The 16,809-nt window shown below is 40.4% G+C and overlaps 1 protein-coding gene across 1 annotated transcript in view; it reads right to left on the bottom strand.

Annotated features, from left to right (window-relative positions):
- Positions 1-16,809, bottom strand: part of GALNT8 (polypeptide N-acetylgalactosaminyltransferase 8) — a 126,400-nt gene that overhangs the window by 75,395 nt on the left and 34,196 nt on the right. Inside the window, 6 exon segments of the mRNA XM_047864806.1 lie at positions 7,159-7,162; positions 9,750-9,921; positions 11,192-11,287; positions 11,838-11,975; positions 12,938-13,064; positions 13,066-13,121. Coding sequence (XP_047720762.1) covers positions 7,159-7,162; positions 9,750-9,921; positions 11,192-11,287; positions 11,838-11,975; positions 12,938-13,064; positions 13,066-13,121 — 593 coding nt within the window.

Here is a 16,809-nt window from a genome sequence, read left to right as displayed (position 1 = left end):
CTTCTGTCCCCTCTCTCTGCCCCTCCTCCACTTGCACTCTTCTAAAAATAAATAAATCTTAAAAAAAAAAAACTTTGCTATAAATTGCATTTTCCCTTCAATTTGCTATGAAGAAACTAAGAGTTATACATTTGCTTAACATTTATCCTGTTCCTTAATTTTTTCATCATGAAATCCTATCTGTGGTAATGTTTTGGTTCTTGATATGGATTTGGTCACTGTGAAAATTTTATCAAGCTGTACGCTTATGACTTATACACTTCTAAAAGCTTACTTTAACAAAATTTCAGCTGATTTAATTCTGTACTAAATTATCAGTGTCTTGTCTGCCTAATGCCTAAAGGAAGACTAATTATTCCCAGTATCATACCCAAGTAACTACATAAGACTAAAAGGAAAAGGTGACTCTCTCAAGGAAGGGACCAGTTTGCACATCCTTCAAAGGTGAGCCCATAATACAACATACACACATCATATCCTACCTCCTCTCCCACCATGGTGCCCACTCCCTCCAACTACCAGGACCTTGCCAAAATTTCCATTCCTAGACTTATCGTCCCAATTCACCAACTAGGGGAAAGGATTTGTCCACCAGACAGCAGTAAGGACCCTTGGTTTTAAGTTTTTGCCTACAATCCCTTCTTTGTGTCCCAGTAGGCGATGCCCCTCTGTTTCAAGCCTCAATTCCTCCATAACTTTTAGGGAAAATAAAAGGAAATAAGCATCAAGTCTAGTAAGTGTTACAGGCTACTTAAAGACTCAAATGGACTTGGACTTTTCTACCATTCTCTGTGCACTCTGTAGAGCTGGGATTAGTAGAGGCACATTCTCTCCTACCCTCAGCCTCTGGAATCTCTTTGGTATGGGAGAGATTGGGCAATCCAAGTAAAACTGCTGTGGGTGGATGATGGAGGAATTTTTTAAGACTACCTGTCTACTTGCTGCATCTTTCAGGATAGTTCAGGAAAGGGGAACAGCAGTGGCAACGCACCTTCAGAGAATTGGTGCCACCTGAACTGTCATGCTGCCAGCCTCATGATGACCCAGCCTCTCCTGTGGAGCAGCCCCCAGACTGCCTGGGGAGTCTCTGAGCATATGGGCTGGGGGAGGATGTGTGGGGCAGATGGCAATAGTAGTTGTCAGGAATGAAGACTAAACAGTGTTGGCAGAAGTCAACGATAGACTTCCACCCGCCTAGTTCTGTCCCCACATAGCAGCCAGATGATGGTGCTTATTTCAAGGAGTTTCCAAGAATGGCATTTGATCTATATCATGAATTTCCAAGAGGACCTGGGGGAGAAGCTGCAGCCTGGACATCCCGACACATGCATGGACCTCATCTCCCCACATCCTGTGTGTTGCAGGCTGAAGTCATAATAAACACACACATATTTTCCACTTCTCATTCTCCCCACTAATGCCGCTTTGAGCAGCATTAGGAGTAGAAGCCATTCCAGTGGCAAGAACTGGTATTCTGAATCCAGGCTGAGGATCCCCGGACGTTAGTTTGACCCCCAGTTTCACACAGTATACTGTATTGTCCACACTTGTGTGGTGCAGGTCTGGAGCACAGGCACATAGATGCCTGAAGTGTCTTTCTTCATCTCCAGACATCACTTGGTGGCTCTGTTCATGACAGCTCTTCCCTGGATGGAAGAAGAGACAGAGTCAAGGTGTTGAAATGCCTTCATCTCATCTGTTCCTACTCTTCCTGCTGTGCTCAGTGACATGCTTGAAGCATCCCTCAGTCCTCTGCAAGTCCTCCAGAAGAGAAATGAAGCAAAGGGTAGCGTTAGACCACCCAGTGCTCTCTACTAGCACCAAGGCAGACTAACCACAGATATAGGAGGAAGCAAGGCTACCCTGGGTCCCTGTTATCATCCACCTCTTCTGAGGTTGAAGCATCAGGGCAGTGTGACTGGCAAGATATGACACATCTTGGAGAGCCAGAGCCCTTCTCTACTTGACCTTCCTTTTCACATCTTCACTCCTGAGCTCATGAAACCCATTAGGATTCTCCCTCCCTCCTCATTGAGGCTCCATGGCCAGACAAGCAGAAAGTACATTCAGGAATCTTAGCTTGTTTTCTCCACCACTGTGGAGGCAGTTCCTACCCAATCTGACCTTGGGGTTTCACCAAGGTTTACTACTGGGAATGTTACAGGATTAAAAGCCAACGAGTCTGGATTAAATCCCTATTCCACCACATACAGCAGAGGGTCTCAGGCAAATTACGTAGCCTAAGTCTCAATTTCTTCATCTATAAAATGGGTTTATTTTAATATTAGAGTTAAAACTAATATTAATTGAATAAAATTAATTGGTTAATATTTATTGAGCATCCTGTACCTGACATGAAAGATGTGCAGTAAATGTTGGTACATCTCTGACTCTTCCCATTCCAATGGGGGAAGCGGAGGAAGAGTCATCCTTCTCTTTGTCCCTGTGTGCCACCCCCAGCCCCCTGAGCTCTTTCCCCCTTATGTCTATGGCTCAACAACTGACATTGTGCCATCTGTCCTGATCTTGTCCTCTTCTCCCAGCCCTCCCACTCTCCACACTCCTCTCCACCTCTTTGCAGGAATCACTCACAGAATCTATTTCAGTGCCTTGGTGAAGTTGTTTTTCCTTTATCCACCCTGTCCTCTGCTGTCATCCCCAGTTAACAGCCTCCATCTGAATGTCTAGTGAGATCTCGACCCTGGTCTCACTGTCTCACTTTGGAACCTACCACCAAGCAGGGTTGCAGCAATATGTCCAAACCCTGCTCCTTCTCATCTTTTCCCATCACAAACTGGCCCCAATAACCCTGCTCCCCTAAACTTGCCTGTCTTGGTCACACATACCCAGGTGCACCTCCCCAGTGTGTGCAGTCATTCAGGCTCCCCTGATTCTTGAACTCCTCCTGTCACCTCCACTGCTCCTTTCCATTGGGCCCCGCTTACAGCCCACAGGATAAGGCTGAGGAGAGGTCTGCCAAACAAGCAGGCCTGGCCCACAGATGAGCCTACAGTGGTCTGGCTTAAAACTTGGCTTACTCCTAGGGTTACTCTTCCAGACCTCCTCAGCACTTTATCCCTGGTCCCCAACCCTTGATGTTCACTTTCACTAAATGCCTTTTTTTCTCCACTTTGTGAAGAACTGCACTTCCAGTCAGTCTAGCCCCCCACCCCCGCCCCAATGTCAAGAGTGTCCCTCAGGACACTGCTCCTGGGTGGTCTTAAAGGAGCTGTCATGCCTCTGTCTCTACAGCCAACAGCTCCTATCCTGTGAGTCCAGCTATCCTGGATGCCACAGAAACACTCTTCTTGTTTAACATTGTTCTTTGATTTCTCCCTCTGGACAGATTCCTTTCCTACTGACTTTAAACATACCCAAATGTTCCAGTATTAGAGGGGGGAAAAGAACCCTTAACTCTGCCATCCTTTTTAACCAAAATTCAGTGTTTTTCTCACTTTCAGAATCAAACTTCCCAAGAAATGAGGCAATAACAAACAGTGGATGAGATTCTGTGTTTGAATCTGGACATTTAATCTGCTGTGTGACCTTGGTAATATTATTTGACTTCTTTGTGGTTTAGTTACTTCATAAGTAAAGTACAGCTAATGATAATAGTCCTCTTGTAAGATTTATATCAGTTAGACAGTGCCTGGTACATCATATGTACTCCAGAAATCTTGGGTATTATAATTTATTGTGATTTTTTAGATAAAGTCACTGATTTTTTTTCCCATTTTCTCTCCACTTCCATGTGACATGTCCTTTGGAAGTATTCTTTGCATCCTCTTCAGACTCTTCTCTGGTTTCCTTTACATTGTGTTCATCTGGATCTTATATATTTTTGGTTTGGTTTTTATTGGGGAGGTGTTGCCTGCAAGTTTTGAAACAATTTTTGTTTTTATTTTCCACTTTCACAGAAGGAATATGTGCTCTTTCTTTTAATTTGGAAAACATATTTTAAAAATTAGAAGCACTCATAATAGGATAACGTATATGTAGTTTGTACATACTGCTTTTTAAATTTAATATCATGATTTAATACCATGTGCATTTTACAATTTCATTCATTTTTGAAAATATACTTTTTGAGGATATAATTTGAGTGGCTATATAATATTCAGTTCAAGGGATGAACAAAAACCTCCCTTACTGTTGGACATTTAATTTTTCCTAATATTTTGTTATGATAAGTATTAAGGTATTTTCCATATTAATTTTGACCTACATTCTATGTTAGCCTTTAAAATATTGTCTTGCAAGAAAATGAGCACCTTAAAATGGGGTATCATTAGTTTGGGGGTTCTGATTAATGTCAGGGCTCTTCCTGTAGAGAACTAAACTGCCTTCTGCAACCGTGGCCACCAGCATGACTGCATTCCCACAAATATCTCTTCCTTTTTATTTCTCCAACCCTGACTACCTACCAGTGGTTTCCTATTTTCATTGCCTCTCTCAGAGCCTTCCTTGTGTAATTCCATCTAGAAGACATCTGAATGAGGACTTGCACCAAAACTCTCCCTTATTTCAGCTTCATCTCTACTCTCAACCCTCTGCTCCTCATCTCACAGTCCAGAGGTCTCAAAAAGACCTTATTTCTTCAAATTGGGTCCCTTCTCAGTTATGCCATCCCTTTTATGGTCTTCAGAGGTAATACCTCTGGTTGACTCAAAACATGAATCATGAAATTGAAAGAAAACAAAAGAATTATTTAGTCTTATCTTCCTCTTAATTCTGGAAAATATCTTTGGTAGCTTTTTAATAGAATGAAAGTGTAAGTTGTGCATACAAAGTAAATAGAACACAAAAGGGCCCCAATATTCCATCAAATATCATTTTCTTACCTGAAAGAACTGTGGTCCTAAAAGATAAAGTGGATAAGAAAGGCTTGGATAGAATGAATTGACTCGGGTAATACACCATGAGCTATATGATCACCTCCCTCCTCAACTTCCAGACTTCTCAACACAGTAATCATAAAACGGGACCAAATTTGGACATCGGAGTGGTTGGCACAATTCTCCTACATGTCCTGCAGCTCCAGACTCACACCCAGCCAGAAACTATATTCTATTAGCATATTCGATTCTCATCTATATTCTACTGCAGCCAGCTGAGAAAGTAATCTTCCAAAATTCTCTTGGAAAGGCAACCCTCAAAATTTTCGGGATGTCATAATTGTTTCTTTAGCATAAGTAGTATGTTTAATTCCCCCAGAGATTTAGGATCAGGTAGAGATGTTGAAGGAATCAAACACATAGTATTTGTTAAAGATTCTATATATATTTACTATTTTTAAGTACCTGCTATGTTTTAAAAAAATTGCCTTACAGATTCACTCTGTGATACCAATTTAAAAATGTGTAATTGAATAATTAAATTTGTGAAATTTTACCAAGTTACAAATACTTTTAAAACATATAATAAAATTTAATAATCATTAAATTAATTTTAAAAATTAAAAATCAATTAAAATTAATTAAATTAATTAAAGTCAGATAATTGACAATTTTAAGAAAGAAAATTTAATGTATTAAACTTATGAATACAGTATGTAATGTTTAAGGGAATTTATTAAATTGTAAAATCCCTTTAAAGTTGCTAAAGTTGATGGATGTTGACTAGACTTATTGTGGTGATCACTTTGCAATATATACATAAATTGGATATATTATGTTGTACATCTAAAACTAATATAATGTCACTTGTATTAATTAATTATTGTAAGTATCTTTATACTCATAAATTTGAAGAAATGGGCCAGTTCCTCAAAAACCATAAACCATCACAACTCAATCCACACACACACAAAAATCATCTGAATAGCCCTGTACCATTAAAAATTTTCAGTCCGAGCTCCAGAAAGATGGCCTGCTGAGCTGCCACATCGTCTGTACACATAGGCCTAGAAGGCTGGCAGGTCTGAGTGGAGGCAGTGTGCATGGAGCAAGGTGTCCATGCTTGGGTGCTCCAAAGTGGAAACCAGGCTCACTAGACTCCAGGTTTAAGGGATTGTACTGATAGTTTTGAACACAGGTGGGAACTTGTGGGGTACCCATGAGGCCAAAAGAGTTTTAAATGTTTTTAATTCATGGTTTGAAAGCCCCTGGAAAAGAAACCTCCAGGCCCATATGGTTCCACTGGAGAACTATACCAAGAATTTAAAAAAGAATTAACACCAATTTAAGATAATCTCTTACAGAAAATCTCTTCCGGAAATGCCTCTTTCAGAAACTGGTCTATTCCTAAATTTTTAACAGGACAAATTTTATCAATTAGAAAGAGGAAACACCTCCTTGCTCACTTTATGAGGGCAGTACTACCTAGATACTAAAAACAAAGACAGTACCAAAAAGAGAAAAAAAAATTGCAGATCATTACCTCTAATGAACTTAGACACAAAAATCAACAACATACAAGCAAACCAAATCCAATAAATTATGAGAAGAGGTGTACACCATGAGTAAATGTGATTTATTCCTGGCACACAAGGCTGTCTCAACATTAGAAAATTAATCAGTGTAATCCATCATGTCAACAAGCTAAAGAACAAAAAAATAATCATATCAACTGACACAGGAAAAGCATTTGACAAAATCCAACTCACATTCCTAATAAAAATATTTCTTAGCAAGTTAGAAATTCAGGTAAATTACTTCAATTTGATAAGGAGCATCTACAAAAAAATCTATAGCTAATGTATACGTAATGATGAAAGGGTCAATGCTTTCTTCCTGCATTTGGGGACAAGGTGAGGACATCCATTCTCACCATTCTCATTCAACATAGTACAGTGAAACCTTGGATTGCAAGTAACTTGTTCTGCCAGTGTTCTGCAAGACAAGCAAACATTTCTAATAAATTTCAATTTGATAAACAAGCTATGTCTTGCAATATGAATAGTACGTGAGATTGAATGTCACATGATCACGACTGAGCCAATGGTTCTTCTCTCTCTCTCTCTCTCTCTCTCTGCAGGATCATGGGTGATTTTCTCCCATGCTCGGATGCTCAGTCTCAGACTGTGGTGTTTGGCAGAAATCAGTGATTTTTCAGAATGTTGGAGGATGCCCACAACTGGCACTAGTGTTATTTTTTGTCACTTCAAAGCACCTGTAGACAGTCTTTTGCTTTTCCATACAAGAGTAAGCTTAGGAATACTTTGCTTCATTGTAGGTCAGGCTCCCTGCAGATATAGACCCTTTCCTCTGCTGCTTTATTGCCAGGTACATTAAATGCAGTTTACAACAAGAATTTATTAATACCGTACCGTAGTCAACATCCGTGCAAGTGTATACAATGGCCCCCATGCAGAAAAAGATTCCATTGAGCCAATAGATGGCAGTGATTTTGTTAGTGACAGTGAAAGTCATCCTACACAATAACTCTCCTTTCGTGTCTCCTTCACACCAGCCACAAAGCTTTTCAAAGGTAAGTTCAGGGGCGGCTGGGTGGCGCAGTTGGTTAAGCGTCTGACTTCAGCCAGGTCATGATCTCGTGGTCCGTGAGTTCGAGCCCCGCGTCAGGCTCTGGGCTGATGGCTCAGAGACTGGAGCCTGTTTCCGATTCTGTGTCTCCCTCTCTCTCTGCCCCTCCCCCGTTCATGCTCTGTCTCTCTCTCTCTCTGTCCCAAAAATAAATAATAAACATTGAAAAAAAATTTTTTAAAAAAGGTAAGTTCAGGTTAATTTGTTTATTTTTCTTTATATTTTATATTGTCTTTATTATTTTGTATTATATTACAGTATTATGATCATTTTTATATGAATATTTCAGGGTTCTGGAATGAATCATCTGAGTTTCCATTATTTCTTATGGGGAAATTCACTTTGATATACAAGTGTTTTGGATTACAAGCATGTTTCTGCAATGAATTACGCTCACAAACCAAGGTTTTACTGTACTAGAAATTCTAGCTAATGTAATATGGCAAGAAAAACAAATAAAAGCCATGCAGATTAGAAATGGGGGCAGGGGGACGTGATTGCTAAAACCTGCTAGGTTTCTAAATAAATAAGATTTCTAAGCTGAATATAAAAGCTTGAAGAAAAACTAGTTTAATTTATAACTTAAATAAATTTAATTTTAAACCAAAGCAAACATGTAATAATATTTTCTGCACACAAAAGATACTGTTAAGGACATCAAAAGCTCACATTTAGCATTCTATTGACAGAGCCTCCCTGTCAAACATGTTCTGCTTGGTGACTTCCATTGACAGACAGCTCACCAGCTTGCTAGGTAGCCCATTATTCTGTAGGATAGCTTAAACTGTCAAGCTGTTAGAAAGCCTTCCCCTGCCCTTACATTAAGCTGAACTCTGACTTATTGATCTATAATCACTGGTCTCAGTTCTGCCCTCCTATAGACACTGAACAAGTCTAATCACTCTTCTCTAATTCTCTAGGCCCACATCTTCATGCTAGTACCTCCAGATTTGCCAATCTTTCATATTGAGTGCCTATGTTCCAGGCACTGTGCTAGATGCCAGAGAGAAAACAACAACAACAATACCCAGGCTATCCCCTCCAGCTCACAGTCTAATGATGAAAAGAAGCAAGTGAGGAGGCACTTAGAAGTGATATTGAGATAAAATATGTAAGAGGGACCCTGAGAGCCCATAGAAGATTCACTCATCCTTGTCCTATGGAGTCACAGATGGCTTCTCAAAGAAAACAATGTCTAAGGCCAAGGAACACTCTGTAGTTGGTTCAGTGTAGAGGCAGGAGGAGAGGGAACAACAGGTAAACAAACATCTAGGAGATGAGAGGGAGCATAGCCTTTCCTAGAGTTACATGTAGTTCCATTTAGGGCAGGAAGTATAGAGCAGGAAGATGACTTACCCTCCTCCTCCTTCTCACTGATATTGCCTAATTCAAAAAGACTTAATATAGGATCCAAAAACCTTCTGAAATTGTAAGCAAAATTGTGCACATATGTGCATATATATGTTTTCTGGAAAGAAGATTCTCAAGAATTCTCAAAGGAGTTATTAGCTTTAAGTTAGGAATAAATTAGTTAGATTGATCCATATCTGTTAAAATGTAGTCCCTGAAGCTAATACAGTATCAAAATGCTCAAAGATACCATCACAGACAGAACATTGACTCTCTTCATCAGGACATCACATCTCTGCCAAGGTAGCTTAATGCAGCCCCATCACACAGTAAATTCTTATGTAGATTGTAGTCAGTCAAATCCCTATGTCATTGTCTTGTGAATTCTGCTAGATTCTCTCTACCCAGTTCTTGGTCAATTGATATTGAAGTTAAATCAGGGCTTTTACACTAGTCCCTATCAGATTTCAGCCCAGTGCTCTGGATTGTCTGATTATCATTAATAATAAAACTAATCATAACGGCTAATATTTATTGAATACTTTCTATGTGCAGGCACCATGCTAAATTCTTTACACAATCTCAATTAATCTTCCCAATAGGTTCCTAAAGTAGATATTGTGATCTCCATGTTATAAATGAGGAAACCAAGTCTCAGAAAGGGCAAGAAACTTGCTAATGGTGACTGAACTAGGACTGAACCCAAGCTCTTAACTCTTAAGCTATGACAGATTCCAATATTGCTTCCTTTACCCACCCACCTTTGCCAACAGACTCAGCATTCCATGCCCAGCTCCATTTCCAGTCTTTTCCCCATAGACTTCCGCAAAGTCAATCTTTCCAAAACACTATCAAATCAAATATGAACTTCTCAGACTAGATTTCAAGACGCATATCCTTAAAAAAAAATGTGACTCGCCAGCTTAAAATCCCAATATATGTGCAGTCTGTTTTGGGCTACTTTGGAACATGGCTTTAAAGTGGGCTTCTCCCCATTGCCAGGGTCTGTCAGGCAGTGATCATCAGGATCTGCCTCTTCAATCAGTGGTCCCACATAGAACTCCCCAGTTAGGTGATAGTAGACATTCTAAAAGAGAGCACAGAAAGCTGCCATGGATATAGTCAGTGGGGAGAGCCTTGACTTTATAGAGGGCATGAAGACTGCTCTTGAGTGAAGACACTCAGTCACCATGGGGGAGCACTGAAGTTTCCTAGGTAAAAAGGAGTCACTTCTGCCTCCTTCTCCCCAACCCCCAATTGATTCTAGGAAGAAAAACAGGCATGAGAAGAGGGCACTAGCCTTCCTGCTTCCATACAAGGGCTCCAACATAATCATGACTTGCATGGATAAGGGAGATTATCTTTCACACACATACACACACACAAACCCCTGAACTTCAGAAGCTGCATCATAAACCCCAGCTATGGACTGGGCTTGTCAAGAACCCTTTCCAATTCTTAATCTAATACTGTCTTGCTAAGTGAGCTTGGACAAATGGGTTGTTTTTGTGTCTCAGTGTTTTCATTTGTCAAGTGGAAATGCTATCTATCCTGCATACCACCAAAAGTTTCTTGCGAGGGCAACATGCAAGTAACAAGAGAGATGTGAATATTCTTAGGAGGAAAATTCCCCTGGAGGCAACTTCCATTTGGTGTCAGATCTCTTCTATTCTATGGAGTAACTTCCATTTAGCCTCTCTCTTCTCTAGCCCATTTCCTTCTCTACAGAAGAAGTCACAGGTAACATCACCTGCCTACCTCCCAGGGCATCCTGAGAGCAGTGGGAGGATGGTGGAGGCAGTGAGGAGACACGAATAGGAAGGGACTGGAGGTTACTGTCAATGAAAATATTACCATTGAGAATGAATGTGACAGAGCATAGGCTTTGTACCTATCCTCCCTACACCTGAAGTGGAACTGTCTAGCTATGACCTTTTTTTTTTTTTTAATTTTTTTTTCAACGTTTATTTATTTTTGGGACAGAGAGAGATAGAGCATGAACGGGGGAGGGGCAGAGAGAGAGGGAGACACAGAATCGGAAACAGGCTCCAGGCTCTGAGCCATCAGCCCAGAGCCTGACGCGGGGCTCGAACTCCCGGACCGCGAGATCGTGACCTGGCTGAAGTTGGACGCTTAACCGACTGCGCCACCCAGGCGCCCCTAGCTATGACCTTTTGAATGGACTTGGAAGTGCTTAGTTATAAGAACAGGCTTGGATTTCACCCTTACCCATCACCCAGGAAACTCAGATCCTGCCTTTCCATCATCTAACACTAAGTCCAATTCTGGCAAAGGTTGCCAGGGGCTGAGCTACAACAGACTCACCCTGCCAGGGCAGGGGAAATTGTGGAAAATACCTGTGTACTGTATTCATGACAGTAATACATGATGGAGGTGTTGGATGAAACAAGTCCCTGATCTAGGCAGATATTTTCATCCAATGTGTTTTTCATCTGAAAGGGCAAAACACACAAAAACACCATTGGAAAGAGGCAGACAAGGAGGGCCCTCAAGCCTCCCCTGGCCCTGTATTTTCCCCACTACTCCAAGGGTGCCAGAAATTACCAGCCAAAAAGGAACAGGAGGTTGTGATCTTGGGAGCCATTTTCTATGCACTAGACAAATGCTAGAATGAGGCACTACTGTGATGCCCCTTCCTGAGAACACCCACCCTTCAGACTGTCAGAGCACATATAGAGAAGGGGAGCCAGGCCAGACATTCTGGTTGGCTGAGAAACTGAAAGGGGCAAATCTAGGGTTCCAGTTTGTGAAATAAGAAACCAGAGACAAAGACATGGAAAAAAGATGGGATCTGGGGAGCAAGAGATGAAAAGAAACTGAGAGAGCTCAAGGGCAAAATGCCAAGAAAGAAATTAGGGGTAGAAATCCATCCTGGGTAGGATGGATTTTGGAAACCCTTTTCTGGGTAGTCATGCAGTTCAGGTCTTATTGTCTCTTACAGTCAAATATTTAACATTAGAAATGCAATTTCATAATACATACTCTTCCATAGCCCACAATGTTGTGAATTGGCTTCAGGTTTGGATAAACATTTTTCAGATACCAGTCAAAAGTTTTACATTTCAGTTTCTTCCGGAGTGCCATTCTGGAAGAAATGTCTCCAAAATTGATTCCAGTGTTCTATAAATAAAACATGGAGTGTTTCTGTGCCTTGTAACATCCTTGACTCCACCAAAGGGTATGGATGACGCATGAGGGAATGGAATATTTTCCTGATAGCGTATAAGGTAACCTTGATAATTATAGTTTTCCAGGGAAAGTGGGAAGAGCTTGAACCCTTGTAATCTCTGCTGGTTTAAAAGGCACTTGCAAGGTCTGTGCAGTGGGGTCACTCAGGTTTATTTCTCATCATTAGCAAACTAATGCAAACTGTTCCTATTTGAGATAATGCTTACACCAGTAAGGCACAAAATATTCCTCATGATAGCCAGAAAAGGCTTTTGAAAGGAACATTCTGGTAATGAGATGTAAAGGTTAAAGGAGATTTTCTACAAGTGACATCTATGGGGAATCAAAGGGGAAGAATGCTTGAGCCCAGAGCCGCAGATCCAGGTTAGAAGACAGCATACCATGCCAGCCTCTTGTGGCTAACCTTAGCCAAGAAGGCCATCCTGATTTGGGTGCACCCAGCAGGGTTGCTGTCCCTACTCCCACCATCCCACATCCCACCTACAATGACCAGTGAATTCTTGATGTCAAGCCCTGCCCCACAAGGAATCTCCTAGTACAGATGATGCACGAAGAACATGGAATCTACAAGATTCCTTGGTTTGAATCACATCTCTGCTGCTTACTACTTTATTACCTTAAACAAGTTCCTTTCAGCTCTCTGTGCTTTGGTTCTCCATTGTAAATGTGGGAGTCATAAAAACAAAACCTATCCCATAGATATGTTGCAATCTAATGACTTCCTGGCGCATAGTATTACTACATTAATGTTAAGTGTCATTATCATCACACTATTGGGACTTTAATTTTTTAGGATGGGAAGGCACTTTCACTCTATCCCACCCATCTCCTACCATTACCACCACCTTCTCCTTCTTTGTTCTTCCTTGCTTCTGTTCAGTTCCATGACAAACCTGGAGAGGTATGTTCCAAGTCATGTAGACCACGTATTTGTACTCATCCATCCAGATTTCAGCCACTCGCAGAGCATTGTGCTTCAAGGCAAGACTCAGATACAAGGCATAGGGCTTGTGGTGTCTCTAGGTGAGAAATCCTGGAACGGGACAAGATCTCGATGCTCCCTCCACACTGCCACACCTGTAAGAGAAGAAAAAAAAAGTCACCTGGGCAGGCTGAACCCATGGCCAATAAGTGGCATAGTTTGTAGACTCACAGAGACACGTTGTGGAACCATTTTTTTTTTAATGTAAATTCAGTCCTGCCACTGCCATCTCTATGTTACCTCTCAACCAACCAACATAAAACAACCTATGTTAGAAGTCTACCAAAATTCTTTCCTCCTGTTGTTCAGACAGCTCCAAAACTCCTACCTCCTTTAGGAAATCTTCCTGAACAGACAAAAGGAGTGGCTGCCTCTGCTCCTTTATCCCCAAGAAAGTATCAAAGTCCTGAGAGGCACCACACCCTGAACCAATCTCACTGGACTTAACTTTGTGCTGGACAGACTCTCAGAAGCTCCCATGATCCCTGCCTCCTAGTGTTCCCTATTTCCCTCTCTTTGAGTGTAGGCTTCTGATGTCCTTGTATCCAACAGAGTATGACAAAGGTGACAGTATGTACATTAGTGCTGTGTGTGATTATGCTATATAAGATTGCAGTGTCCATCTTGATAGGAGACATGATGTCTTTCTGGCTTTGAAGAAAGAAGCCACCATATTGTGAGCCACCATAATGGAGAAGGCCACAGGGCAAAAAACTAAGGGAGGCTTCCAACTATTGGTCAGCAAAAAAATGTAATAATTTCTCAGTCTGGAGGACTTCAAGGAACTGAGTTCTGCCAACAATCACATGAGTTTGGTAGATCTTTACACAGTTGATCCTAGATGAGAGATGAGAACTGAGCCAACACCTTGACCATAGCTTTACAGAGGATCCTGCTAAGCCATGCATGGACTCCTAGTCCACAGAAACTGTGAGATGGTAAGTGCACCTTGCTTTATATCACCAAGTTTGTGATAATATTATTACCCAGCAATAGATAACTAATACAAGTCATTCTTAAAGAAGAGATACCATGACTTACCATGTAATTATAAAAATCCATATTCCAGATGGGTACAAACATACTTGCCAGGCCACACAATCTAATATTTGGTTTAAAAATAGTCTTCATCTAGATAGATGATATAACTATCTAATGATATTAGATTGATATAATGGCTCCATTGTCTTCTCTTCATGGTTTCTCAAGAAAGGTACAGTTTCAGGGGGTTAATTAGCCTATCTGGCAGTAGTTAGAAACTTACTGCATTCATGCCCAAGGGGACTTCTGAGATGAGAGTGAGCAACTTCGGTCCCCCTGGTTCAGGACCACCTGAAAGGTCAATCCTCTTGCCTGACTTTCAATTTTTTTTCATCTTTTCTTCTACTTTTGAACTCACAGATTCTCCTCCCTCACCCCCCAAAACCGAGAATAGCACAGTGACAAAAAATCAGGCTTTGAAGGCAGACTAACCTGTGTTCAAATCCTGACTCTATCACTGCACAGCTGGCAACTAGGGGCAAAAACACTTCCCTTCGCTGAGCCTCAGGTGGCTCATCTACAAAATGGCACAAAGCTGCCAGTAGGACTAAGCAGCATAACAAAGATCCATAAATGGCTATGATTTTTAACTTCAAACAGTTCTTTTCTTCCAATATCCTCTTCCATTTCTTTTCATTAGTTTCCAGAATCATATGAAGGTTACATCTGATTTGTTTTCAGATTTTATATTCTGAAGCCAAACATCTAAAATTTCAAATACAAATTTACTTCAATTTTTTTAGTTGATGGTAGTTTCCAATCCACAGGAATTTAGGGGAGAAAAAACTTTTGGCACAAGAAACCTTAAATTCAAGTGAAAAGATGAAAGTCATGATTGCCATTTATGAAATAATGTTAACCATTATCTCTGACCAACAGTTGTCAAATCTCACTCTTTCAACTTGTTCCCACTTGCCAAATGCATCTCCATTTTCATTCCCTAAATCTATCTGTGTGTGTGTGTGTGTGTGTGTGTGTGTGTGTCTACCACACACAGAGACGGGAAGCTTCTGCTTATAATAACAATAACTTGCTTTGTGGCACATATTACCTTAATATTTTTCATGAATTTTCCTCACCATGTAGGTATTATTATTATCACAATTTAAGTAAGTTGCCCACATTTATCAGCCAGTAAATGACAGAGCTGGATTCTGAACCCAGGGAGTAAGCATGTTAAGCTTTGGCAAGAGGCCAGAAATACATAAGGTGCTTAATAAATGCTGGTTTTTCTTTCTTGTGCATCAGCCCAAACAGCCAAACAGCCTGTCTCCATTTATACGTGTCCATGTGCACCATCACTGCCATGCTGCTAGATGTCAGAATAAAACATTCCATGCAGCTCTGATGTACCCTAAGATCTGTCATTGGAAAAAGACAGATCTTAACAAGTGCTGACAGGTTTTAAAAGTCAAATAGCCACACTCACAAACTAAGGAAACTGGATATGGGTAGAACTGTTTTATCCAATAAAAGGAAAAGGATGGCTCTTCCCTGACCCTCTGTACATTTCCCGCAAAGTCTATCAAAAAATCACAAAATGTTAAAAGAAAGAGGATTTCTTGTGGAAACTAAAATGGCAGAGTTCAATACAAGGTGGGGGAATGAAAACAGAAAGGCAGCAAAAGGAGAGAGTAGAGAAAAATGAGGAACTCAGAAATGGTAAGAAGGGCTTAGGGTCCTAACTTAGGTAATTGGGGTTCCAGATAAATTCATGGAAAGCTATAGTAGGTAGGAAAACCTCAACTATAATGTAACTAGGGTCATCTTAGGACTTTGCTAAGTACCATACATAAAATAATTGTTTCTACATTTATGTTTTTTATGCTGGAGACTAATTGTACTCCAAATATCTATTCCCTTTACATCTATAGTTACAGAAAGAATAACTGCACACATAAGCAACTAGCTGAAATCTACATTTCACAGACTCTTTTGCTCACCAGTGACCATATGACCAACAGTCATGGGATTTGAGGGGAAATGACATATACAACTTTTGGGTAGTGCCCTTAAAAAGAAAGCATGCTCTGCCTTTCCCCTTTTGTATTCCTATTGACTAGAATACAGGTGTGGTGCTGAGTGTGACAGAACCACAAGATGGAAGAGTCTTGGTCCCCATCACCCTGCAGCTGCCATCTCAATCCTGAACTGCTTTTGTTCAAACTGTTATTGGAAAAAGGAATCAATTTCTATGTTGTTTAAACCTGTTATTTTAGCCTCTCACACAGAAGCCAAACAAGAATTCTAATTAATATCTTTACAAATCATTTAAAATTATTTATTACATTTTAACTGTGCCATTATCCTTACAGGGTAGATGAAGGAAGGATGCTTCTCCCCTTGCATAAATGGAAAAATTTGTCAAGATAATCATACAAAAAGTAGTTTTCTCTGCCAAACAATGACTGTTGGCTTAAGGTATAACCCAGATAGAGACTCAAAGTATATTTGTTAACACATAAATATGGGGGCTTGGCTAGTACTTAATTGGGTATAACATGTAGTTCTAAGGTCATCAGTTCCAGGGAAAAGAAACTGAAAATATTAGATCTGAGCAAGCTTTAGAAAATACCATACACTTCAAAAAAAAAACAAAAAAACACCATTTTGTAGAAGCTTGGTCCACAGTGAGTTAGCAGAGTCAGGATTAGAACCAAGTACAGCATTTTTTACAATGCCATCCTGACAGTCTTATTATTATTATTTTTTATCATTAACCATTTATGAGCATAAGCCACA

This window comes from Prionailurus viverrinus, chromosome B4 (genome assembly GCF_022837055.1).
Source record: "Prionailurus viverrinus isolate Anna chromosome B4, UM_Priviv_1.0, whole genome shotgun sequence".
Taxonomy (NCBI): domain Eukaryota; kingdom Metazoa; phylum Chordata; class Mammalia; order Carnivora; family Felidae; genus Prionailurus; species Prionailurus viverrinus.
This window is presented reverse-complemented; position numbering and strand designations above follow the sequence as displayed.